This window comes from Equus przewalskii, chromosome 5 (genome assembly GCF_037783145.1).
Source record: "Equus przewalskii isolate Varuska chromosome 5, EquPr2, whole genome shotgun sequence".
Classification (NCBI taxonomy): Eukaryota; Metazoa; Chordata; class Mammalia; order Perissodactyla; family Equidae; genus Equus; species Equus przewalskii.
Window position 1 is genome coordinate 6,301,461 of NC_091835.1, and position 27,026 is coordinate 6,328,486.

At 46.3% G+C, this 27,026-nt stretch overlaps 1 protein-coding gene and 1 long non-coding RNA gene across 5 annotated transcripts in view; one reads left to right on the forward strand and one right to left on the reverse strand.

Annotated features, from left to right (window-relative positions):
- Positions 1–6,126: 6,126 nt before the first annotated feature.
- LOC139083218 (uncharacterized) lies at positions 6,127–12,329 on the reverse strand. Its single transcript, XR_011539756.1, has 3 exons — positions 11,988–12,329; positions 7,268–7,492; positions 6,127–6,288 (listed from the first exon to the last, which is right to left on the reverse strand). It is a non-coding gene; the product is annotated as an uncharacterized lncRNA (long non-coding RNA).
- Positions 12,024–27,026, forward strand: part of SMARCAL1 (SNF2 related chromatin remodeling annealing helicase 1) — a 54,175-nt gene continuing 39,172 nt past the window's right edge. The window contains exons 1-7 of one of the 4 annotated variants that reach the window (XM_008519911.2): positions 12,024–12,676; positions 13,766–13,802; positions 14,211–15,097; positions 15,844–15,894; positions 19,571–19,780; positions 22,134–22,184; positions 26,688–26,874. In XM_008519911.2, the coding sequence (XP_008518133.2) occupies positions 14,269–15,097; positions 15,844–15,894; positions 19,571–19,780; positions 22,134–22,184; positions 26,688–26,874 (1,328 nt within the window). In that variant the 5' untranslated portion in view covers positions 12,024–12,676; positions 13,766–13,802; positions 14,211–14,268. Of the gene's footprint in view, positions 12,677–12,760; positions 13,401–13,765; positions 13,803–14,210; positions 15,098–15,843; positions 15,895–19,570; positions 19,781–22,133; positions 22,185–26,687; positions 26,875–27,026 lie in introns of those variants that run through there. The other 3 variants (XM_008519915.2, XM_008519913.2, XM_008519912.2) reach the window with 3 other exon arrangements.

The window sequence follows — 27,026 nt, forward strand, 5'->3', positions numbered from 1 at the left end:
ACCGAGCAAGCAAGACTGAAAAATCATAGAGGCTCCAGAGCAGACATGAGGACCACACGTGAATTAACGAATGAGCAGAGGAGAGTGGTCTTCAGAGAGAGAAGGGTGGAGCAGGTGGGGAGATGAAGCAGAGATGCCATGGAAAGGAGGTCCTAAGGCCCCACAGAGCACCAAAGAGCAACTTCAGTGTCTGTTGGAGTTTAATCCCTTTGAGGCCCAGGGGTTCTTTGTGCTCTGTGCATTTCCCAGAGTCCACTGCAGCCTTTGATAAATATCCCTACATTCGGGTCAGCCAGAGTGGATTTCCATTCCATGCAACTCAAAGGGCATTGATGAGAACAACAAGGACGGACACATAACAAATGTCAGTACTGGTTATTTCCAGATGGTGGTTCTTATTTCATTCCTAAGGCTGATCATAGTTTCTAATTTTTCTACAAGAAATCCATATAATGCATTGCAGTTTTAAAGATGACTAGATTAATTCATTTATTCATTCACTTAACTAACAGATGTGGAGCGCTTCCTGTGTGCTAGGCACTGTTCTAGACCCTAAGGGTGCAATGAACAAACCCACAAAAATCCTTGCAGTGTAGAGCTAAAGATAAAGAAGATGCATAAATAAAATACTCAGTATGTTGGGGCTGGCCCCGTGGCCGAGTGGTTAAGTTCGCGCACTCTGCTGCAGGCGGCCCAGTGTTTCGTTGGTTCGAATCCTGGGTGCGGACATGGCACTGCTCATCAAACCGCGCTGAGGCAGCGTCCCACATGCCACAACTAGAAGGATCCACAGCGAAGAATATACAACTATGTACAGGGGGCTTTGGGGAGAAAAAGGAAAAAATAAAATCTTAAAAAAAAAAAAATTCAGTATGTTAAATGATGATAAAGGTTATGGAAAAAATAAAGCAGGTGAGGGAGATGGAATTGCCAGGTGAGGGCAAGAGTTTTAATTTAATTTTTTTTTTTTGAGGAAGATTAGCCCTGAGCTAACTACTGCCAGTCCTCCTCTTTTTGCTGAGGAAGCCTGGCCCTGAGCTAACATCCATGCCCATCTTCCTCTACTTTATACGTGGGACGCCTACCACAGCATGGCGTGCCAAGTGGTGCCATGTCCGCACCCAGGATCTGAACCGGCGAACCCCGGGCCGCTGAGATGCAGAACGTGTGAACTTAACCACTGCACCACAGGCCAGCCCCAAGAGTTTTAATTTTAAATACAGTGTTCAGGGAAGGTTTCACTAAGGCAAGTTTTGAACCAAGACTTGAAGGAGGTGAAGGAGCAAGTCATTGAGTGTCTGCGGGGAGAGCGATTCAAGCAGAGAAACCCAAAAATGCGAAGTATCTGAGACAGCAGTGTGCCTGGAGGCCTCAGCCGCTCCCTACATGGACATCCCCATGAGTCTGCTTGGGGGTCCTCATGACATGGAGACCAGCCTGCTCCCCAGTGAGTGATCCAAGTCAGAGCAAGATGAAGGCCTCAATATCTTTTATGACCTGGCCTTAGAAGTCATATTACACACACAATATTTTGCAAAATTTTATTGATTATACCAGTCAGCCCTATTCAATATGGGAGGGACTGAATAAGAATGTGAATACAAAGCAGCAAGCATCAGTGGGGGTCCTTTTAGAGGCTGGCTATCACAGTTACTCTATTTAAATGATAATTTCCAATGTATGCAAAGATGGACAATTTGCCAAGTTCAATTGCATCCCCTTTGTAGGGTTTATTTAAATATAACCAAATTGAGGAACCTGATAATTCTCCAATTCTGACTTTTGATCTTTCATCTGTAATGCCCTCCTGATACACTACTTGTTTCCAGAATCAAAGAATCTTACGAAGATTCTTTAGTTGTAAATAACAGACATCAACTTTAGCTGGCTTGAGCACAAAGAAATGGAATTTTGGGGAAGGATTCTGTGGTGTCTCACAGAATCCAAGGAAGGACTGAAGGGCAGGAAACAGGGCGGCTCTGGAGACCTCTGCACCTGTGGTGTACACCTCCTCTCTAGGAACCGCTTTGATGCGACTCAGCTCTCACACCCCAGGCTCCCCATCTCTCAGCCAAGCCAAGCGGTTCCCAGAGGGGAAGGGGGCAGAGGGAGGGCGAAAGGGGTAAAAGGGCGCATATGTATGGTGACAGATGAAAACTAGACTATTGGTGGTGAACATGATACAGTCTATACAGAAACTGAAATATAATAATGTACACCTGAAATTCACACAATGTTTATAAGCCAATATAATCACAATAAAACATTTTTTTAAAAAATGCCAAGTTCCTGTGAAAGAAGATGGGCTTGAATTTTTCGGGTCAGGTGTACCCTACTCCCACCTGGACCAATCACCTACGGGGGGCGGGATGTGACACCAACTCCACCACCCGGTGCTCACCTTGAGTGAGGCAGGGAGGAAGTTCCCAGACAAGAGTGAGTCTGCGAGCTGAGCAGCCACCCCAGGGAGTATTTTCTACAAAGCCCATAGACATATTGTGCTCAGATGGTCACTATTGAGATTTTATCCCAAGATGGATTTACTTTTTTGCATTATTGTATGCTCGTTTGTCTGTATTTTTACATAAAATGATTTCATTATTATACTAAGCAAAATAAACAAAAATTCTTTCATATCATCTAATATCCAGTTCAAAAGTTCTGTATTGTCTCAAGGTGGCTTTTTTTACATTTAAAATTTCTTGATTGTCATTTAATTGTTTTGCATTTAATTTAACTTGACTCACATTTTAATTTTCAGTCTAGCACAGGATCACTCCTTGAGGGTGCATCTTGGAAAAGTGTGGAGTGTCTTGGGTTGTCCCAGTGATGGGTAGAGCTCCCACTCCCGGCAAGTAGAGGCTGGGACCTGGGCAGCTTCATCTTCTGCAATCTGTGAGACAACTGCCCATGCTTACCCCACGCGCCACATGACTTTCAAATGTCCCACTAGATATTTATTTATTTTTACTTCATTTTATTTTTGCTGAGGAAGATTCACTTTGAGCTAACATCTGTTGTCAATCTTCCTCTTTTTTTTTTGCTTGAGGAAGATTAGCCCTAAGCTAACATCTGTCCCAATCTTCCTCTACTTTTAACGTGGGACTCCGCCACAGCATAGCTGATGAGTGGTGGAAGTCCGTACCTGGAATCCAAATCTGCGAACCTGGGCTGCTGAAGTGGAGTGTGCCAAACTCAACCACTATGCCACGGGGCCAGCGCCTGCCCCACCAGATGTGTAGAGAGCTGGAAACTTATTTATAATAATCTGAGCTTTAGAATGTAACTTCATATCATATGCAAACAGAAGCACTTTTAAAAATGACTTTTAATACACACTAAGTACACACTTGGTGGTTCAGTGGTTAAAATTCGGTGTTCTCCCCTCCGCGGCCCGGGTTCATTTCCCAGTCAGGGAACCACACCACGTGTCTGTCAGTTGTCATACTGTGGCGGCTGCCTGTTGCTGTGATGCTGAAAGCTATGCCACCAGGATTTCAAATAGCAGCAGGGTCACCCATGGTGGACAGGTTTCAGCAGAGCTTCCAGACTAAGACAGACTAGGAAGAAGGACCTGGCCACCTACTTCTGAAAAAAAATGACCACAAAAACTCTGTGAAGAGCAGCAGAGCGTTGTCTGACAGAGCGCTGGAAGGTGAGAGGATGGCGCAAAGAGACCGGGCACGGTTCCGCTCTGCTGTCCACAGGGGCGCCAGGAGTCAGAATCAACTCCACAGCACTAACAACCAAGTGTATGCTAAGAATGCAACTACTGTGTAGATTAGAGGAAGACTGCACTTTATTTGGTTTGGTGCTTCACCAGGAGTGGCTCATCATTTTGGAAAATCTCATCAGCGGCAGCAGCGCTGCTCATGGTAACCAAGTTGCCAGCATCCCTGTACCAGTCTTCATTCATTCGGAGCCGTCACACATGGTGATTCTACTTCTAGGAACTGGCCTCTATTTCATTACGTCTGCCAGCGTGCTCCTCTCTGAGCTGCTGCTATTGAAATGCCCACCTCAGCTCCATTTCCCAGCCTCTTTCTCTCTAAGCCTTTCCCAGTCCCTCTTCTTATGCCCAAATCGACAGGAAGTTTCCAGCTGCATTTCCCTTAGGATAAGGCCTGATATCCCGGTTTGGAATGGGTAGGGGCCAGAGGAGGGCATGGATTTCCTGATCTCCCATGACACTTGCGGGGAGAGGATGAGGGCATGCCCCTGTGGGTCACAGCAGAAAGGGAGCCAGCTAGGGCTTGCCAGGAGGAAACATTCTGTCACCCCACTCCTGCCACCACTGCCACTGCCACTGCCACTGCTGCCACCATCATCAGCACCCACCTTCATAGCAAAGCTCCCAGTGTACCAGCTCCAGACTCACATTTCCAGAGCGCCTCCACTATGCCAGCCACCATGCTGCGCATCTCGTAAGCAGTGAGGTAGGCATTACTCTCCCCTTTTTACAGGTGAGGAAACTGAGTCTCAGTGCCTACAGTATGGAAAAGATCCCAAGAAACCCTCCTAGAACCCGCACCCTGCTTCCAGGAAGGGCTAGACCGTCCTTTCCAAGTTCAGGCAGAGAGAGGTCTCCTCTCTTTGTCCCATTTTATGCCTTTACAGGCTTGGAGGAAAAGCGGGGCCGGGGGGAGTTCTGGCCAGATGGCAGGGTAATAAACGACTCTGATTTAATAATTCGTTGCTCTCCTCTTAATTAAAAGGCTTCCCCCTCAATGACTTGCTCATCACACCAGAGCACACACTGGTTGGATGAGGATTGGGGGCCAAGAGAAATCTAGACTGAGGGGAGAGGGAGCTGGAAAAGGAGGTGCCAGACGGGCAGAAGCAGCCCACGGGACACACGCCGGGGCCGGCTTCAGGGCTCTCTCCCCGTGCAGGTCTGGAATGTGTTCAATCCAACGTCAGAGCCTCAGGGAACTGGCTCTTCTCTGGAGTCTGTTTGTCTGGCAGTTGACTTAACCAGAGGGCTTTTGAATTTCTGGGATCAAGATATAAGTACCATTTTATCTCACGCGTGGCTTGGCACTCAGTTTCCCCAAAGCCCCATCTGGCCTTGGGGAGTGACTAGATGGCCTATGGACCATTTTGTATATGTAACGTTACTTAAACACTTGATATACAGGGGTGGTGGTGGGAGGTGGTGGGGCGCGCCCATTGTTCCAAGCACTGTCAAGATCTGTAGCTGCAGCCAAACAATACTATTTAATAAGCTCACTACTCCCTCTCTACAATCACAATTTATAGGGCCCTGTGACTGAAATCTGCTTTACAGCAAGTATCATATGCAGGCATATTTTCAAAGCCTCAAATGTAATTAGAACACGTTATTGATAAAGTATTAAAGACTTAGACCTTGAGTTTGTTCATGGGGGATTGGTTTTGTTAATATTGACACTTTTCTCCCCTTTAATTGCAGTTGAGAGTTGTTAGACTGAGATGCCAAATTCAATCAAAGCTCACATAACACCCCCACCAAGGGACTCCTGGCCCTCCCTTCCTCCTTCAGACTTGATGAAAGGGACCCAAAGATCACGTCATTCAGGAAAACATCCTGTCAATCTATAAGTCTCTCCTTTAAACATTATTCCATATAATTAACCAAATTTTCTTTGGCATTTGCGACTCTGTCAGATTGGGTCCTCCTTGTAACTACCATTTTTTCCTATTATTTCTGGACGTCAAGTTTCTACTTATCCTTCAAAGGCCAGTTCAAAGACCACTTCACCGGCTCGGCCTTCCCTGTTCTGTGCTCCCTATGCACCCACCACCACTCCAGCCAGCAATGAGCTCCACCCCCATACCCACCGCAATTTACTCTTTTTGAATTACATTTTTCACACATCTTCCCTCTTCCCCTAGACTTTAAGCTCCTTGAGACAAACTTTTTCTTTTTAGTGTTTGTATTCTACCCATGGACAACAGCATCTTGCCCACAAATAATTAGGACCAACTTGCAGAGACTTCTTACTTTGTTTCATCCACCTGCTATTATGTTATCAGCACCACACTGTTTTCAGTATTGGAGCCTTGCAGCATATTTTAAGTATTAACAATAGAATAATAACTTAAAATAGAATGATAACAATAATCTATTCCAGGCAATAAGCTAAATGCATTCTTTAAATTATCTCATTTAATTCTAACAGGAAGCATCTGGGACAGGTACAATTATTTCCATTTTATAGACCAGGAAACAAAATACAAAAAAATTACCTTCCTTCAAGATGAATACCAAGAGCAAAGTACACAACAGTGTGTACCGCATGTTACCACCTACAAAAAAAGGAAAGAGGGATAAATATGTTTTTACTTAAAGATGCATAAAATATATCCAGAAAAATATGCAAGAAAATGATGATACTGGATGTCTGCTGGGAAGGGGATCTGGTGGTTAAGCGACAGGGATGTGGTTGGGGCGGATTCAAGTTTTGGAGGCACTGAAGTTCACACAATTTGGGGGCAGGAGAACTTTTAAAGAAAAAGTAATACAAAATGACAAATACAGAATTAAGTACAGGACCTCAGAGGGGGCTGATGCAAATGAAGGTCCCGGAAGCTAAAGCGTTATATAGCTCCATGTTAAATCTGCCTCCAGCCAGAAGAAAACATTTCACTGTATGTGCGCTTGCATGTGGATGGAGTCTGAATCTTGTGAATGTATTGCCTAGTCCAAAAAAAAATAGTTTTTAAATTACTATTTTAACATACTATCTCTACAACTGACAGCATGAAACAGGCCTTTTAAATTTTTCAAGAAGCAAACGATTGTTTTCATTTGTTTACAAGCAGAGAAGAATATGCCTGTAGCAAGCTGGAGGGGGCGCTGAGAAGGAGTTCTTGAGTTGAATGTTTAACGGAAGCCAGGTGGCAGAAGGTGGGGATTTACTTCCATCATTTAGAAGCAGAGGCTTGTGCCGCAAGTCTAAAAGGCTTGAGTATGTTATACTTACCGGACCACACATCACTTCCTGTACAAGAAGGGTTAAGAAGAGAGTCCTTGCTCTTTCAGAAGCTTACAAGAGAAAAATAAAATAAAAACTCAAATAGTATTGAATTGATTGCTAAGAGGCAGCTGATTTCCTGGAAACAAGGGCTGGAGCACCAAGGAGGTGAGTGCACTGGATGCTAATGCTCTTTCCCAAATGGATCTGATGGCTGGTGGTTTTCTATTATTGCATCCAGGAGGAGGTCTCTTACTGTAAACTACCTAGAAAGCATTCATCCTCTTAACCACTTAATTAGGATCATTTACCCTTGTGATGAATGGGGCTGTTCCTTCTCTCCGATTTGGTCCGGAGTGCGCCTCCATCTAATGCAGAAGCAAATAGTTCTGTTTGCAGCAGGTAGCCAACCTTGCGTCCTCACCCCCAATGCCTGGACCTGCAGCTTGCAGCGTGGCTCCGCGGAAGGGAGTGATCACCAGCCCCTCAGGTCAACAGGAACATATAGCTAGCAGCTTCCTCCATACCTCTTTCTCCTGTGGACAGAACATATCTGAACTTGCAGAGAATTTGGAGCAGACACTCAGGGGAATCTCCTGACAGTAAGAAGTGTGAAGAACTGGAGTGGGGGAAGGAAGGAGTGGCCTTTTCCCCAGATCTGCAGGGACCCCACACTTGGGGTGGTTATTTAGATGCTGTCTTAGTTACAGTGGAGACAGGGTGTGGCCCTCAAGCCGTCTTAAACTTCTCCCTACTCTTGAAATTCCTTAACAATCAAATGACCTTTTGTTTGTGTGATGCTTTATTTGGGTCAGGGGTGGATCCTCTTTCTTTTTCTCTTGAAGGGGAAGGGAATCGATGGCCATGTATGTAAAAATCAAACAAATGAGAGTGGGGAAAGCCTAGGGAGAAAAATACAAAGTGTTTCACTTTTACTTTTTGAGACCTGAAAACCAGGAGCAATTCAACACATAGAACAAACTACTAAAAATAAGCTTTAGTCCCATGATGTGGGCAGGCTGGATATGGGATTAGAGGAGCAGAGAAAAAAAGAGAAGGACTGAAAGGTAACATAAGGATAAAAATGTAACATAAAATGAAAAAGAGACATAAGAAGAGACAGAGAAACACAGAGAACCAAAGAGGGAAGAGGGGTCCAGAGAGACGGACAGGAAACAGTGAAACAGGCAGGTTTCATGGACTATTATTCGCCCCCTGGTGGCCTTCAGGGATATTGCACCAAGCCAACGACTCGATCCAACATTAAATTTTCACATCTATAGTCACAAATGAGGTGCCACCATGAAACTGAGGATGAAAAAGTTAAAATTTCCCTGGATTAGGTTGAAACTGTGCCTTGTACCCACAAGGTTGGCGTGGGAAACAAAATAACTAAAGTTTCTGAGCTTATCTTGCAGAAGAGCAGGAGGACCACTGATAAGAGAGGAACTTGCTGACAGCCCCCGCCTGAGTAAGCATCGTGCAGGAGCACTGAGAAGCTGAAACAACTGACTGTAAACTTTAGACGTCACAGGCTAAAAATCCACCGGGTGCAGCACATAGAACAGACAGTCACGCCTGTGCAGAGGACTCAGGACTTGAGCCCCAAGGCCACCTGCTCCCCTTCCCTTACCTAAAACCCCAAATAAAAACTCTTGCTTGGAGATTTTTCAGGGAGATCAGGATTACAGCATTCGTTGCCTGTTCTCTTTGCTCAGTGCTTTGCAATAAATTCCTACTTTCTTTCACTGCCCCATGTCAGGGATTGGCTCGCTGTGCGACAGGTGAGCAAACTCACTTCAGGTTCCAGATCAACCACTTGGGCAATCTCCCATGAGATGGATATAACCATATCAAGAGTAGACTATTGAGCGAAGTCTGGGGTTCGCCTTGTTGTAGGACCTGTGGAGCAGCACCCTGGGTGAGGAGCAGAAAGGAGGACATCTGAGAGGGAGTTTGGGCCCCAGTGTTAATCTATTTCCTTGAACAAGCTGCCTCTTTGTCTTGATTTTCCTTTAATAATGATGAGAGAACACAATTTTTTCAATTCATATTTCTGTAAAGAAGCTGCCTAGTATACAGAAAAAAATAGCAGTCCGTAAGAAAGTTCAGTTTACCACCCTAACTTTCTCAGCCAGCTTCACCTCCATTGCTGCCAGTTGGAGGTGAGCAATGGGGCTCCGAGTGTGTGTGTGTGCGTGTATGTGTGCGTGCACTGAACTCAGACATTCAGGCCCCTTGAGAAGGAGACATGGTCTGGAGTCTCCCTCCAAGAAGTTTTCCAAAGTGACCATCCAGCCAGGCCACCATCATCTCTTCTATGGACTCCTGCCAAGGCTTCCCCACAAGGCCTTCCTATTGGCATCTTATCTTCCTCCAGGGCATGCTCCCCTCAGTGGCAAGAGCAATCTTCTTAAGACACATGTCAGATCAAACCGTCCAGTGTGAGTCCTTTCAGTGGCTCCCACTGCTCTCACAGCACAGCTGAAACTTCTTTCCCTGGCCTGCAGGACCCTGAGATGACCTGTCCTGCTTGCCTCTCCAGCCCCATCTTGCGCCCCTCTCCTCCTCTCACACTGTCCTGCAGCCACACTGGCCTTCCTTCAGCTCCTCAAACTTGCCCAGCGCCTTCTCGCCTGGGGGCCGTGTGCTCGCCTTTGCCTCTGGTTCAGAACCCTCCTCCCTCCGACACCTGCATGGCTGCCTCTTCTCCTCTTTCTGGGCTCAGCTTCAGTACCTCCCCCTAGAGAGGTCTTTCCAGACCATTCTGAAATACTTCCCACTTTTACCTCTACTAGAACCCTCTGTTTAGGTCCTCCAAGTACTTATCATTTAGTTTGTGTCGTGTTTTTGTTTTGTTTTGTTTTGTTTTTTGTCTACCTCCCCAGCTGGACTCTAAGCATTATGAAGAAAGGGGGACATCTGGGTTCTTGTTCACTGCGGCAACCCATAGTAGGTACTTGCATTGTTGTTAAATGGATATACAGAGGGATGGATAAATAAAGTGAAATTTGGGATATAGGAAGAATAAAAGAAGTGAAATTTAACAGGTCTGAGAAAACTGGAGCAAGATGTCATGGGGGATGCTTTTGGAAACAAAGCACAAAGTCGTCCCAGCAGATAATGTGCCAGACTTGAGAGAGAGGCTATGATGTAGTCACAGCCACCAAGACCAAACAGAGAACTTAAGAGGCCTGGAGAACCCTCACACGAAACTATGGAATGCACCATGTAGAAATGATACCAGAGTTCCTGTCTTTATAAGATATGTGTTGAGTTTTGGGGGGGAGGAGTGCTATCAGGAGGTAGATGAGAGGAGAGAGAAAAACTGAACTGTCAGACTCAGAGCAATTAAGTCCATCAGAACGGAACAACTGCTAAGGAAGGTGAATTTCTTGGCTTATAAACCTTCACACGGCTCCTCTGTGCTTTGGATATGCAAATGCCTTTGCCGACTGGCAGCTCTGAGCAGGGACCAGCTTCCTTATCCACCCGAAGTCTTGCATCTGCTCCCCAATCTTATCACAGTGATCTAGGAGTAATTAGCTCAAGTGGTGACATGCCCTTGAGGTGGCTGTCAAAAACTCCCTCCCCAAGGGCTGCCAGGCCCTCTCTAGGGGATCAGAAACGGAGGGAAGCGGGAAGCCCAGCATCTACATCACTGGCACGTAAGCTCAGGGAGAGGGACTTTAATCTGTTGTAGGTGCCCAGACAGACTACTAGGCAAGGGCAAGCAGGCAACAACTATTTGTGTGTGTGATTAGTGCCTAGAAAGAGCCCTGCACTGGGACCAGCTTCCCCCTGCAGCCTAGCCTCTGCCTGGTCTGTGACGTCAGGCACAGCTGACTTCTCCAGCTGTTTCTACGATCCCTGAAAGGACCACCAGCTGATCCCGCCTCTATTCTCTCACCTGTGAAACGAGATAGGCTCTGAAGTCCCTTCTAGCCTCAAAATTCAACATATCAATATATCTGTCAGTCATCCACCTAGCCACGTATCTTTGTTGCTGTTCTAAGACCTGAGCCACTGCTAATAGGAGTGACTGTTTCTATGGCTGTCAGATCAGATTCCCAGTTGAATCTGAATTTCAGATAAACAACAAATGCTTTTTTAGTATAAGTATGTCCCATTTGGGACAAATATTTAGGATATTTGTTAAATCTGACAGCTTTAGCCACTCGTCTTCTATCCTCCAAATACTATAAACTTTTGAGGGCACAGGAACGGTGTGTTACTCATCTCCAGAATCCCTTACAATTGTGCCTGCCAGATCTTTGGGTTTCATAGACTAAACATTATTGGCTTTTTTTAGGGGGAAAAAGCTGAGATTTGAACTCTTTCTAGGACTAAACTTTACTCAAGTCTGGTAAGCCAGGCCAATGTCTTTGCCATTTATAAAAATGGATTTACTCTTTCAAGAGTCACACCAGGTCTATACGATTATTATAACAAAATTCAAATAATTCAGAAAAATATAGATTAAAAAGTAGAAGAGTTTGTCCCATCCTACCCTGGTCCTGAACAGTTGGTGAGTTTTTGAGTTTCCTTTCCAGAACTTTTTCTGTGAGTTTACATGCATTTATAGGTAAAGGGTTTTTTTTTTAATGGTCAAACTACCACATACACATTGCTGCGCTTTGTTTTTCTTAACAATATGTCATGGCCATTTTTCTAAATCCTTAAGTAGAGACCTACCTCTTTGTTTTTAAATAAGCACATTTGAAAACAGAATAGTAACATTCATGTGTACACTGATGATGGGGGAATATTATATTTACCACCAATATTTAATAGTGGAGTTGATTGTGGAAGGGAAAAGGTGCTCGTGCTCAGAAATGGGGTAAACTGACTCTAATAGCATCAGTTTACTAATTTTCTCTCAAGAGTAGGGGCTTCAAAATCCGAATCACAAATAGCCTAACCAGGCCTTGAAAAAGTTATTGAATAACTCAGTCTCAGCTTTCCCTTCTGTACAATGGGACACGAATAATAACGTCGTCGTGAGGATTAAATGAGAATAATTCACATTACATGCTCAGCACGACGACTGATGATGAGGACGATGCCAATGACGACGATGCCGATTCTCCTTCGTCCATGAAGGTCAGGTCTAGGTTGGGACAGCAGGGATGGCTCAAATTGCAAGGTGATCAATACCAGCAATGGATGCCCCAGGGTATACTTTTTATTAAAAACTACCAAATCAGTCTGGCCGTCTAGCATACCCTCTGGAGACAATCCGACAGCTCTCTGAGACAGCTGTAACAGGGAGACCCCAGTTTGGGAAACCTCAAAGTCCCAGGCTTTCGTGATCCGGCGGACGCTTAAACCTTTGGGGGAACCTAGAACTACCATTCCCAGGGTGCACCACTCTCGCCCCGCCCACGACGTTGCGTCTTTTCTAATTCTCGCCAGGCTCCGGGTCCAAACTACAAATCCCAGAAAACACTGTAGGGCCCCTCCGGTTTCTCCACTATTTGAAGCGTAACTGCGGCCGCGTTGCCCGCTGGGAAGTGTAGTTCCTCGGTGAGGCTTCTCCCCTGCCTCCACCTCCCACGCCTGGGAGCTACAATTAGGCGGGCGAACTGGCAGCACTCGAATACCGTCTTGTAATCGCCCACCCGGAAGAGTTATCTGGCTCCGGAGGGCTTTGGAGACGTGCCTGGGTTCGCCGTCGGCTGCAAACGTGGCTCGCGCCCTAGGCCTCGCGGAGCAGAAAGGTAAACTGGGAGGAAGGCGACGGAGTGGGACGAGACCAAACGCCAGCCTGGAGCAGGGAGTGGAGCGGGGGGAAGGGTGAATCCAAGTGGAGTGATAGGGGTGGGAGTGGGGCGTGGCGCTTCCTTCCTGTTGGCAGGGGTGAAGAACGCCCCCTAAATGGAGTGGATCTGAGGTCCTAGCAAAGAGAAGAGGGGCGTCCATGTGGTGCGATGGCGCTATGGTTTGGGGCTGATCAGTGGGACTTCATCCCGCGGCTTCGCCTCCCCTGGCTACTGGAGGCACTTGGCACACCAGGCCTCGGCCCTGTGCCGGGGAGCGCTGGTTGGGAAGTCAGGCAGGAGTGTGTTGCCCGGGGAGCCTGAGCGCCGCAGCCGTGCCCCGAGACAAAGCCTTTCCCTAACCCCTTCTTCAGTGCTGCGATTGCGGGAGGTGGAAGGTCTGGAGATCGATGTTGTTGGAGTTCTGGCCAAAGGGAGCCCCAGCAGAAGGAAACCTTTAAACCCTCGGGCTTTTCTTAAAGGCCTAAACTTTGGTGCTGTGGGAGTTCCCGCTATGTCATCGTTATGAGCATTACATTGGGTGGAGGCTATTTAGTCTGAACCAAACCACAGAATCTGGTATCCAACTCCCTGGGTCTAGAATATTGCAAAAGTGGCTCAGCTCATAGAAGGAGGACCTGAGTAAAGTAATTGAAAAAAAAAAAATCTGGATACAAAACAGAATGTATGTACTGATCCTATTTTGTAATAAATACATCTGTCTTCCAAATATGTGACATCTATCTGTGGATAGAAAAGAATCAGAACTATACCATGCTCTAAACTATGCACACTGGTTATTGATGGATGGTGAGATTACAGATTAACTTTACTCTTTTCTTTACATCTTTATGTAGCATTTCCCCTTATTTTTCCGAGTCGGTTACCCCATGGTGGTGTGTTTCGGGAAACAGGCACTAAGGCCACCTGCTCTGTGGCTGGCAGCCAACCACCTGCAGATTGATTTGCCAGAAAGATAAGAGGATGGAATTGGAAGGGTGAATTCAGTGTGCAGCCTGTGTGAGGCTAATGCATTTTTCCTTTTTCCAGGTTGGAAAGAGGCTGTTTTAGCAGGCGTCACACCATGGTACGTGGTTGTTTTGGTCTACGTCAGTCTAATCCACTATCCTTTCTAGTTTGAAATGTCGCCCTTCTTATTATGTGATGGATTTAGGTGGCAGTGCATTGCTTCCTTGGGATCTGATAACTCTCATTGGCTGGGGGATAAGAGGGAGAAAAATCTTGCAGCTAAAATACCTTTTCGGCTTTGGATTTCATCTGACCTGGCTTTTTGCCTGTTTTATCAGGGTCATTATTTTTAGCATATGCTGCCTTCTGTCCCTGTGTGTGTATGTTTAATTATAAAAGAAACATTAATATATCCTTTGGTTATGCTCTTGTGCATTTCCTAAAACAAAAGCTTGTTAAAATCAAGGTAGGAGCATGGCAAATAAATTCTTTTAATGTTGACTTCAATATTTGTTTCCTTCCTCAGCGTTTGCAGAGTTTCCGATTAAAGATTGACGTTCCTGCATAAGCATTTCCCTGTTAAAATGTCCTTGCCTCTTACAGAGGAGCAGAGGAAAAAAATTGAAGAGAATCGACAGAAGGCTCTGGCCCGTAGGGCTGAGAAATTATTAGCAGAACAACATCAGAGAGCAGGCGTGGGCTCTTCCTTTGCTGCCCAGCCTGCCCAGTCCAAGCAGAGCTCTTCCCAGAATGTCCCCAGGGATCCTTCCAAGCCAGGAAGCCATGGTGTCATTTTCAAGCAGCAGAATCCCAGTACTTCTTCTAATGGTGACCGAAGACCTTATAATTCCCACAGTTGTCATCCCAGCACTCCAGAGCAGGCAAAGGGGACGTGGAAGAGGCAAGAAGAGATGCCCACAGCCTGCCCAAGTCACAGCCCCCCAAGTCAAACGACTCTCACTGGGATCTCCCCTCCCTTGGCACAAAGTCCTCCACAGGTGCCCAGCCAACAGCTCTTGGATTGTGAGTTAGGTCAAGGTCCTCCTCAGGCTTCACAGGAGACCAAATGGACACCTTTTGCGAACACGACTCCTAAGCCTTTGGCCAAAGCAAGGAGTTTCCAGAAGACACCAGCTCCTTTCTCTGGACAGCCTCCCAGGGATCCTGAATTAGGGGCCAATATGATGAGTCCTTCCACCTCGAGGCAGCATATTCCTGACATCGCCTGTGGCTCAGGGAGCGTGGCCCCCGGAACGGAAGGAGGACTCCCACAGAAATTGGGGGCCTCGCTCCACAAAGCAGTGAGCTCCCAGAATGGGGTGTGCGTGAGGAATGGGGACCGTTTCCAGGTGAAGATCGGGTACAATGCGGAGCTCATCGCAGTGTTTAAGAGTCTACCCAGCAGAAGTTATGGTGAGGAGGCTTCTGGCTAGTTCTTCACGTGTTCTGGTCTATCTCTAGAGTCGCTTAATCTAAGAGTTTCTCATAAATATGAAGAGAGTGCATTGGCACATTCTGTCCTTCCCGTTGTTACAAATTCTGTTTTAGCTCATGTTTCCTTTTGTAATAGTCATTTGTTCAAACAGCTGCCACGCTAGGGGGCTGCCTGGTGGGCCGTTTGGAGGGTGGATGGATGTTTGCTGAAAGGCCAGCTCTCCTGCCAGCTGTTTTATGTGCATTGTAGCACTTCAGCCTAACAACGGTCTTTTAAGATAAGTAGATGTGATTTCCATTTTAAAGGCAGTGGAACTGGCTCAGCAAGGTGAAGTGACATGCTCAGGTTGGTTCAGAGGCAGGATGTGGCCAGCTTGGCCAGGCTCAGAGCGCACACTCCTTCTCATACCACTTTACCTGAGTACCCTGGGGCTCAGAGAGCTTGGATTCCAGTCCCACGTCTGTCCTCAGCCCTTTTAGGGGAGGCCGTGATGTCCCAGGGCCTGACTTGAATTCCACTGTGTGGAATCAAAGTGTTATCCTCGTGTCTATTTGCTATTTGTCTTCTACAGAAATTTTTGTAAATCAGTAGGAGTTTGTCAGTCAACTGTTTTGAATATAGCATTCGTTTATTCATTCATTCATTCAACAAGCTTTTATTAAATGTCCACATACAACTGGTAACAAAAGTTAGCAGCAAACCAAGTGCTTATGTCTCCTTTCAGATCCTGCCACTAAGACGTGGAACTTCAGCATGACCGACTACAGTACCCTGAGTAAGTAGGGGTGTCGCCCCCAGGCAGGGAGATGCGGGTGTCAGAGGCCTCCTCTGGAGTAGCAAGATGGAGTCAGGCTTGTGCTTCCTGTGGCTTTTAGGCGCCATCCTGGTGCTCTTCTTCCTTCTCACTGTGGCCAGCCTAGGGAGACAGCTCCGTGGGTCAAAGTCTGTGGTCATACTAAAACAAGCTAACACTTAATGGAAGGATCCTGCTACAGGCCGTGTTGTTCTAAGCCCCTTATGTATGTTAGCTCTTTTATCCCTTATAACACCCTTTTTTTTTTTTTTTGGGGAAGATTAGCCCTGAGCTAACATCTGCCACCAATCCTCGTTTTTTGCTGAGGAAGACTGGCCCTGAGCTAACATCTGTGCCCGTCTTCTTCTACTTTATATGTGGGATGTCTGCCACAGCATGGCTTGCCAAGTAGTGTGTAGGTGTGTACCCAGGATCCAAACCGGCGAACCCAGGGCTGCCGAGGCCGGATGTGTGCACTTAACTGCTGTGCCACCAGGCTGGCCCCATAACACCCATTTTAAAGATGGGAAAACTGAGGCCCAGAGAGGATAAGTAACTAACCTAGGGTCACACAGCCATTAAGTTGTGCAACTGGGGTTCAAACCCAGACGGTCTGACTTCAGACTGCATCTTCCCACTGGACTGCTGGCTCCAGCTGTGCCAGCCCCTGCTCCCTGAAGGTAACAGCTCAGCAAACAACACGAATACTCATGGCACTCTCTCTGCTGCTGGTTAACTCAAGAGTGCAGGGATGGGGGTTGCCAGGCAGGCTCCAGCCTGATACCTGGATGCCCAGTCATTGTCCGGGCCTCTGGGTATACCGCTCTATCTTCTCAGATTTTGTTGACTGTCCTGCACCAAGGTTTTTGTCACCTTCTCCTGGTGTCTGGAGCCTCCATCTCTGTCAAGGAGTCAGCCCTGGGTGTTCTCATCTCCCATTTCAGCCATCTCTCCCCGCAGCCATTTCTACACCCTGTCTTTCCCCACCCCGTCCAAAAAGGGAGAAGATGAGGCTGCATGGGGAGGTCACTCCTTCGGGTTTGGGGCCTGAGGTATAACTCTGGAGTCACCAGTACTGTTTCTGGAGTGTGCTGAGACGGCTCACCACGGAATTTCCCCTTTCTCTCCTTGGCCTCCACCTCTTGAAATGTGTGGCATCGGGTGGCATCCCTTTCTTGGTGGCTGCTGGTGACCATTTTTATTGTTATGTTAATCCTTGTGTTAGGTGTTGGGAGGGGCAGGGTCTGACGCCTGGCTTCCTCATTGTTGTTTTCAAACCAGTGATTTCAACCGTCATGATTTTGTTTGTCACCTGTGTACTCGTGTTCTCTGACCACAGTGCGTGGTGCCTTGGCTGACTTCTGCTTTTGCAAGTTCATTTAGGTTTTCTGTGTGGTCTGGTTGCCTTTGGTGGTGTTCCACGTAGTTTTTGAAAACTGTTTCACGGGCACACAGTTGTGTAGCTTTTAGATGAACTTTCTTGATTGTGGCTTGTTTAGCTGCTTTGGATTCTCACCTGTGTTTTGCACACTTGACCTGCTGTCTGCCGAGATAGACCGTGAACGCTCTTGTCACAGTTGTGGATTTGTGAATTTGTCCTTATTTTTAACCCTCAGGTAGGTTCGTGATTGTCGTGTCTTCTTAGCAGATTTACTTTCTATCAATATCACAGATAAAGATGGTCTCTGTCAGTCTCTCTCCTTTTGCTTCAGGTGTGCCTCTGGATTCTGCCTTTTTTTTTTTTTTTTAAAGATTTTATTTTTTTCCTTTTTCTCCCCAAAGCCCCCCGGTACATAGTTGTATATTCTTCATTGTGGGTCCTTCTAGTTGTGGCATGTGGGATGCTGCCTCAGCGTGGTTTGATGAGCAGTGCCATGTCCGCACCCAGGATTCGAACCAACGAAACACTGGGCCGCCTGCAGCGGAGCGCGCGAACTTAACCACTCGGCCACGGGGCCAGCCCCTGGATTCTGCCTTTTTATCCCGACCTCATACCTCTCGTAGGTCAAGGGGAAAGTATATCAATGTGCAGAGAAGAGCCACTAGCCCTTATCGTCTCCCCACTCAGTTAACCAATGTTCATATTTTGGTTTTGTTCCTTGCAGCCTTTTTTCCATGTAATAAAATATACAAATCTTATATATGTAATATAATTTTTATCTTGCCTTTTTTACTTAGTGTTCCAGCAGAAACATTTTTATTTTAATGGTGAATGTTAACAGCTAATTCTGAGTGATGAAAATGAGGCTGTCCCCTGTCCGTTATTGGGACACTTTGACCTCCAAAAAAATGATTTCCTATTATGGAACTTAATATTCGTTTTTGTATTTTTGTCTTTTCCAAAATTTCTTACTAAAAAGAAACATTAATGGCTGTATAACATTCCATCATAAGAATGAATGTGTGATAAATTGCTTAAATCATTTTCTTTTTGTTTAATTTTAATTTGCTCCCTGTTTTTCCACTATTAAAGCTGTAAGGAACACGTTTGTCCATAAACTTTTGTATTTTTATTTTATTTTATTTTTTAAAGATTGGCCCTGAACTAACTTCTGTCGCCAATCTTTTTTTTCCTTCTTCTTTTCCCCAAAGCCCCCAGTACATAGTTGTATATTCTAGTTGTAGGTCCTTTTAGTTGTGCTGTGTGGGACGCTGCCTCAGCATGGCTTGATGAGTGGTACCTAGGTCCACACCCAGGATCCGAACCACGAAACCCTGGGCTGCTGAAGCAGAGCCCGCGAAGTTAACCACTTGGACACAGGGCCGGGCCCTAAACTTTTGTATTTTTAATTGTTAGTTGGGATAGATTCCCAGAACTTGAATCATTATGATCTCTTTTTAGCCCTCTTGCTATATATTGTCAAATTGTTTTCCAAAAGGCTTTGTTCCCAACTAGCAGTGCAAATATCTATTTTTTTAATTCTGCAAGTTTGATAAGTAAAAGATGGCTTTTTATTTCTGATTATTTGTGAAGCTGAACATTTCTGCAAATGTTTATTCGTCATTTTTCCCCGTCTTTTGAATTGGTTACATCTCTTTCTTATCTTTTGTGGTCTTATAATTTTTTAAGTATGAGCTCTGTTTATATTTCTTGCAAATATCTGTATTTAATAGCTTTGCCTTTCGATTCAGTTTGTGTGTTTTGACAGTCTGGTTTTATGCAGTCAAATCTATTAATCTATGAAATTCATCAGTAATAGGTAAGATAAAACTCAGAACTGTGCATCTGTGGCCTGACAGTCCTGTCTCCTTCCTTGTTGTCCCAGCCATAGACAGAGTAGTGACCCAGGCGTGGGGTTAAGTGGGTGATTTCTGTGTGCTGGCTTCAGTAGCTTCTCTGACACAGCAACAGAAATTAACAAGTTTACTCATCCTGGTGAGATCCCTCTTTCCCCTGTTTGTTTCTGAATCCTCAGTTTTTTAATTTGAAAACTCAAGGAACAGAAGTTACATTCAGTAAATACTGAATTTCCCGAAGCCCCAGTTAAAGGACACTTACTTACAAGCCCTCGCACCCTCCCAGTGCCTTTTCTTGCCTACCTGCCCAATGTCGTTTCTCTTGGCCCTGTCCCTGGCCGCCTCCTTTGCCTGCCTGCACCTCCCAAAACCCTGTGAAAGTCTTCCGTGTTGTCACCTCTGTCCTTTTCTTCTTCTGCAGTGAAAGCAGCCCAGCGCCTCCCCAAGGTCACCCTGCAGCCTTTGGAAGGGGCCGAGGGCAGTGTGGCGCAGACCCACCTCCCTTCAGCCCCCTCGCTTGGCTTTGTCAAAGGGCGATGCGTGCTCATCTCCCGGGCCCGCTTCGAAGCAGACATCGGCTATTCAGAAGACCTGATTGCACTGTTTAAACAGATGGATTCCAGAAATTATGGCAAGTAATTGTCCTCTGCCTGATTTGCAGGATGCATAGTGGTCTGTGATCTCAGAGTGGGGTGTTTTTCGGCTCTTTGAACATTCAGAAATGACTTTCTAATCTTCTCCTCTTACTCTAGAACGGAGATGCCTAAATTGTTCTAGACAGTGAACACATCATGGGGCCACTTTTGTCCTTAAAGTCCTCCCAAAGAGGAAACTCCGGTTTTCCCCAGGCACCTGGTCAGTGTCTTCCTGGTAGAAGCAGGTAAATTCCTGCTTCAGCCATTTAAACCCACCTGTGTTTATTTTGTCCTTAGCAAAGCTTGAAAAGTGGGTGTTTGCCAGAAAAATAAATGCCTCTGGATGGAGCAATGAGTGTTTCGAGCTTGAGCACACCTCAGAACCACCAGGAGGGCTTGATAAGCCCGGATCGCTGGGCCCACCCCCAGAGTACATGCTGACCCTGGGTCCTGCCCAGAGGGACTGATTTAATTGGTTTGAGGTGGGGTCTGGGTGCTGGTAGTTTTAAAACTCAGCAGGTGAGTCTAATCATCAGCTAGGATTGAAAACCGCTGGCCAAAGCAGAGCAGTTTGACTTTCTTTTTAAGGCAGAAGTCGGCTTTAGGACTTTGAACTCCTGGGTTTCATTCTTAGCTTGGGCCATGTTGTTTTACAAAATGGTCTGGCTTTTATGGATTACTATTCCCATCCTTGAAATGGCTTTAGCCCTTCTCTAGGCAAGTAGAAAGCAAACCCGTAAAACCTCATGCCTTTGTGACCTCAGTGCAGGCAGCATCATGGAAGGCCTCTGGAGCTATGGCTTCTCGGTGAGAGCTCTCCTCCAGGTGGGGCTTCTTGGAAGGATGCAATGCTGGCTGTTTTGTTTTTATCCCTTCAATGGCTCCAGTTTTAACTGGTGAGCAGGGCTTAGGTGAGATGTGCCGGACCCACCCTGAGTCACGGGACGAGCTGCTCACACGAGGACCAGGGGTCTTTACCTCTCCCACCCCTGAGGTGTTCCGTTCAGCTTGGGGTGGCCTTTAAAAGGCCGCTGCTGATGACCTGTGTCTTCTGAAAAGTGTGACTTTGAAATCACACTCCTGACGTAGTCTGCTGTTTGGGGAATGTGAACCGCTGAAATATTGACACCCAATCCTGTCCACATCCAGACATCCAAAAACCACGACTGGATTTTTCCGCCATAGCCGCTGTTTGCAGGCTTTCCCCTCTGCTGCCCTGTAGCCGGCAGAGTTGAGCTGTCATCAGGAGAGACTTCTCTACTGTCCCACATCGAGAATAAGCGTCCACTTTGCTCCTCCTGTCACATTACACCTGGCTGCCTTGCCTTCTTCCTGAAACGGACTCACTATGTCCATGATGCTTTGTCCCCAGCCGGCTTGCTTTCCCAGTGCCCATACAGAGAAGAGTTGACTTTTGCTGTCCAGAAAACAGTTATCGAGTTGAAGATTTCTAGATTTTTTTTTTCTAGATTTTTCCAGAAGGTAGATGGGTAAGGAAACTCTCTAAGTAATTAGCTAGTGTCGGATAAGCGAGATGCTCACCTTTCTTAGTCAATACTGTGTGTAGTTTGTGCTACACTGTGCTAATCAGCAGATAGCATAGTAATAATAATAATTTACTATTACTCACTTTTTTTTTCCTGCTTTTTCTCCCCAGATCCCCCCAGTATATAGTTGTATATTTTAGTTGTGACTTTTCTTTTGAGTGCCCATTATTTGCCAGGCATGTTTTTATAAGCATTTTACATTTAAATTTCATGTAATCCTCACAAGAAATCTGCGAGGCAGGGGCTGTAGTCTCCTCATTTTTCAGATGTGGGAACTGAGACACAGAGAGGTTACATAATTTACCAAGGTCACACAGCTAAGAAGTGGCAGAGCTGGGATTTGAACGCAGGCTGTTTGCTGACTACATGCGGCTTATTTGCCCTGTATGAAATGGAGCTAACACTGTGCCCGGCTTATAGTGTAGTGAGGAGCAGAGGAGATGGTGCATGTGAGTCTCTTGGCACCGTGCCTGGTTTAAAGTGAGCGCTGGATACGTGTAAGCTGCAACTGTTATCGTTGTCTTGGAAATTCAGGACATTTCTACCTTGCGGGGCCATCCACCGTCATGTCCCCCGGGAGCACCCTTTATCACCGCCCTTCCAGCCCACTGTCACCGTGTCTGCTTGTCTGTCCTCCCTGAATTCTGTGGAGCATCAGGGGCATGCACTCCCTCCATATCTGTGTCCCCAGGGCCGGGCACAGGACCGGCCTCGTCCTCCGAGCTTCCTGGGCTGAGTAAGTGTGATGACGCAGCAGGAGGGCAGGGGGCCGTGATTGCTCATTTGTTTTTTCTCGTTGCAGATGTCCAGACCAAGAAGTGGAACTTTCTGTTGGAAGAGCACAGTAAACTAAGTGAGATGCCCACCTTGCTTGTTTTATATCTTGCCATTGTTAATCTCTATTTGTCTGCCTTAAATGTAACGTAGTTTAAAGGCATCTCCTCCCTCCGCTGCGGTAATGTCACGTGCTGGCCTGCGGGACAGGTGAAGGTAAAGATGTTCTCGGGCAGCTGCATCCACGTCCACTGGGACGGCAGCCTTACAGCAGCCAGGCAAACCAGGGCCTCTCCTTCCGTCGGGGTGAGGCAGTACTGGTCAGATTCCTGAGGCCCGTGCAACCTTCCCACCCATCGTGGAAGTTTTAGAAATGAGGCTGTGTGGACATTGGGAATCAGAGGTGAGCTGGGATCACTTAGCTTAAACGGAAGCTACTTCTGATTCCCTCTGAGAACAGGCTCATTTTACTTCCAGAATCAGATAACAGTGAAGGCGGGAGAGTCTCCGTGGGTACAGGCTTCCTCGTGGGCTGAGTCCTGCTGGCTGCAGAACCCTGGGCCGGGGCACGTCAGTGTGTAGTAAGCACTTTGGAGACTGACCGAGGGAAGGCACATGTGTAGAGATATCACCACGAGAAGGAGGAGCCAGTTTACGCTCATCGTTTTTCTTCTCTGTGCTCTGTTTGGGTGGGACAGTAAATTCTAAAATGCTGAGAAGGCGGGACGTGGCTTATCTCAGCCTACCCTGGACGCCAGTCTGTCACCCATCTTCCAAGCTCTCACGATTCTGCAGTAGGTATGCAGGTGGTGCAACTTCTATTCCTCCTGCTTGACCCTCTGAGGGCTTGTTGGGCCTCCCAGCCTGTGCTGGTACCATTCAGGCCAGGAGACATGTGATCTAGCCCGCAGAGCTCCAAGTCGTTGGCCATCTTGCCCACCAGGCAGGGGCTTTAAGGAAGACGGAAAAGCTGGGTTTCCTCCCTTTGTCTCCTCCTCGTGTGACTTACCGTATGATGTCAAGTAAATACAACGTTCTAGGTCCCGTTTGTAACTTGGGTAACAGAAGGGGTCTTTAATCCATATCTGCCCTACTGACAGAAATTAAATATAAGGGAAGAGCTTTTGATTCCTTAAGGAAAGACTTGCTGCAAACTCAAGGTTAAGTTTGAAAATGATGTGATATTTATTTAGTATCAGCAAACACCAGCTGAAGGAGCAACAGTGGCTGGCGTTGATCTGAGACCACATGGCTGCTGCTGTTTGGAACTTGTGAGTCAGAGGGAATTATCTGGGCAAAGCTGAATCTTTGATGAGCATTAGGAGTGGGTTTTTCCCTTTTACCTCTTTGTCTTTCAACCACAGAAAGACATATGTTAGCTATAAAGGCTTTGACTTCTGTGGAATGACAAAAAGTAGAGTACTTAAGGCTTTACAGATGAATGTAATGTTGAAAAACCATGACTTGCAACTCACGTAGCATTACATTGTGGGTCCAGCTCTTTTGTGGGCCATAGACTCTGAAATAGCTGATGAAAATGATGGATTATTCACCCAGGAAAATGCATATGATGGCCACACATTAAATTTTGCATTTGATATTAATAATTCCATGGATCTTGAGTTAAGGGTTCCAGATTTAGAGTTGAGATTGCATTTTTACGTTCTGTCTCGTCATGACAGTGTCTTGTGGAGGGTAGGACTGATTCTGCCCGTTTCATAGACTGGGAAAGCCTGGACCCAGAGAAAGGAAACCGTTGTTTTCCTCATTGGGAGCATTGCAGGGTTGCAGTAAAGTCAGTGACAGAAACCAGACTGAAATTGCGATCTCGAGTTTGTAACATGACCCACGTGGAAATGTAGAAGCCAGGTCTGTGAACCAGGCGGCCGAGGAGATGAGGCCCTGCAGAATACCACAGCTGCCCGTTTAGTTCTCGCTCTGCCGTTAACAGACTGCAAACCTGCGGACTTTGCGCCTGTGTCATCGCCACTGGATCTCCTTCCTTGTGTGTGACATTAGATTATTGAACCTGAGCTAGTGAATGTGCTCGTGTGAAACTAACTAAGAAATGACAGTAAGACCTTCTGAATCTAGGATACTCGTTGATGACGTGGTGACAGTTATTTTCTCCAGATAAGGCAAATCTGAGCTTTCCTCTCCTTTTCTAGGTGACGTGAGGCCTTCTGCCCACGTGAACCTGGCATCAGGCCTTGTGTTTTCCCCTGACTGTCACACTCCAGAAGGATTCTGCGTCCTCCTCAGTGATCGTGTCTTGTCAGCTGCTGTTTGAAAACATTAGCATCTCTCTGCTGTGTGGCTCAGTAGCGTTCTACCAAAGAGCTGTTTTACAGAGGCGATGCTGGATGACCGGCAAAGCCAGACAGCACATTGCTGTCATCTCCCAGCACAGGGAAAGGGCAGCGCTGACAGTCGTTGATGGAGAATGGGGCTTGCTCAGAAACACACCCAGTTGGCAGCGTAGGGTAGGAGACAGCAGTTGGTGGGAAGCAGAGTGTAGGTTGGTTTTTCCCTCTTGAATGGCCGACAGAACATCATGCTTGCACAACCCCACATTTCACACCAGCAGATTGTCAACCCTTTCTTAGCTTTTGTCAGGTATTTGAGTTCTGAGGAGCACTAGGATTAAAATGCAAATAGTTTCTGAAAGCATGTGGAGTGCTCAGGCCCCTGCGGTGTGCAGAAATCACGCTCAGATTTAATTTGGAGGCATAAAATACATCTCTGTGTCCATGTGGACAGTCTCTTTTATATTGAAGCTGCCAGCCTCACCTGATTTCTTACAGTGATTCTGTTCATGCAGACCGTTTCCAGAAATCACTGGTACCTGTATTTAGTGGAGGACAGAAATGAATTTAAATATATCGAAAGTGCGGAGCAATTTAAGGTAGCTGAAGATGGCTCAGCGCTCCATATTCACACCAGTATTTGCCATGGTATCCAATTGATGGTCGTGGCAAAAGACTCTTGGAATACCTTGTTAGGATATCTAGAAAACGTGACCGTATGGAATAGAGAACTAATAGAATTTCAAATAATATTAGGTAGAAATGAAATACACCCAGTTTTTCTATTTGGTTCCCCCTCCTGGATTCCTGAGGACAGTTAGCCCTTTGTGACTTACTGTGGCTCTCCCAGGGTGCCCCTGAAAGGGTAAAGGGTAAAGAGCAAACGAAGATCTGTAAACAGTGGTTATTCTTCTAATTAGATCTTTCAAAGGACGATGATAAGAGGGAAGAACATCTTGAAAGCTACCACCCGTAGGACAGCAGGCTGTGATTCAATGTAGTTCAATGGTAATTCTACCCCTAGAGATGTCTATGTCTAGCATCGTTTCTTTAACTTTTTAATTTTTAACTTGTCTTCCCCTGGCCCCCCCAATACAGTTTTTCCCCCTAGGTTTAAAATCCGGTGAGGCTAAATTCTTTCAAAAACCAAAATCAATGAAAGTAATTTGCTTTCATTTCCATGTAGATCCCAAGTACTTTTTCCCACTTGGTTGATGACTCTGACCAGAAGAAGAGATTTCCCATTCATTACTTAGGGGCCTGGAACCAGCGTGCTTGGAGGGAAAGTAAAGACCCCTAAATATAAGCTTTCACTGAAAAAGTCGGAGTAGTGGTCACTCTTAGTAACAGTTTAGACTCTGAGCTTAGTAAAAAAAAAAACTTTTTTTGTAAAGGGCCAGATAGTAAATATCTTAGGCTTTGTGGGCCGTGTGGTCTCTGTCCCAGCTACTCAGCTCTGCCGTTGTAGTGTGAAAGCAGCCGTGGACAGTCCATCAAGCATTGTCATGGCTGTGCTCCAGGAAAGCTTTTACCAAAACAGGCAGCAGGCCGATTTGAGGATGGGGAGGGAGCTAATGGACTTGCTCACTCCACCGTGGAGATCGCTCCTGTAAAACCCCCATCTCTCAACGAGAGGTCATCGTTCTCCTGTGGAGAGTCTCAGAAGTGTGCAGGGCCACTTGTGTTTCCATCACTTGGTGGCCTTTCCCCTTTGTTATTGTTTGTAAATAGCCCTGCTGTCCTGCGAATCTTTCCTGGAAACCCCTTCCAGCTCTCCGTACAGGGCACAGTGCTTCCTTGCCTGCTGAAGGCAGGAAACTTAGAGTTCTCAGCTTTCTCAAACATCAAAACCAAAAGAAAACATAAGGAGAACGGAAACAAGATGTGTTCATTCAAAGTCTTGCTTTTTCTGGGCTGATTTTTTAAGAATATAGGTCCTTAATAATTTGAATGGAAATAGTAAGATAATTTCTTTAATTAGTTTAAAAAAATTCGTCACAAAAACAGTTTACAGTTCTTTCCAGTGTTTGTATAGTGTAGAAAATCACTGTTGCTTTACTGATGTCCTCTTTTTGCATAAGTTAAGGAATAGAGTGGGAAAACCAGTTCTCTGGGTTTATGTAGGATGTGTCTGTCCACCCCTGGTTTTCTCTCCAGTTAGTTTTTGAAGATGGCATGCAGCCGAAGCCATGGGACTTTGTATTTCCAAGCCCCTGCCCTCTCCCCAGATCTCTTGGGCATTCACGCTCCAATTCGTGCGCCTCTGTTCTTTCTAGTTGAGAGGGTGCGCTGCCTTCCGCAAGTTCGGCTGGATCCTCTGCCCACGACACTCCTCCTGGCGTTTGCTTCTCAGCTCGAGCAGACGTCTCTGCGTCCCGCAGCCGACATCCCTGAGGCCGACCTTTCTGGAGTGGACCCCAAGCTCGTGTCGAACCTGCTGCCCTTTCAGAGAGCTGGAGTCAAGTAGGTCCTTGCTCTTCCTTGGATTTCATCACTCACCACCGATTGGGTTCAGATGCTCCCTCTTTTAAGAATGCTCATCTTTCATGGACATCTAGAAGCATCTAGGCATTAAACAGCCAGGTGTGCTGTTACCAGAGCCTGATTGCAACCAT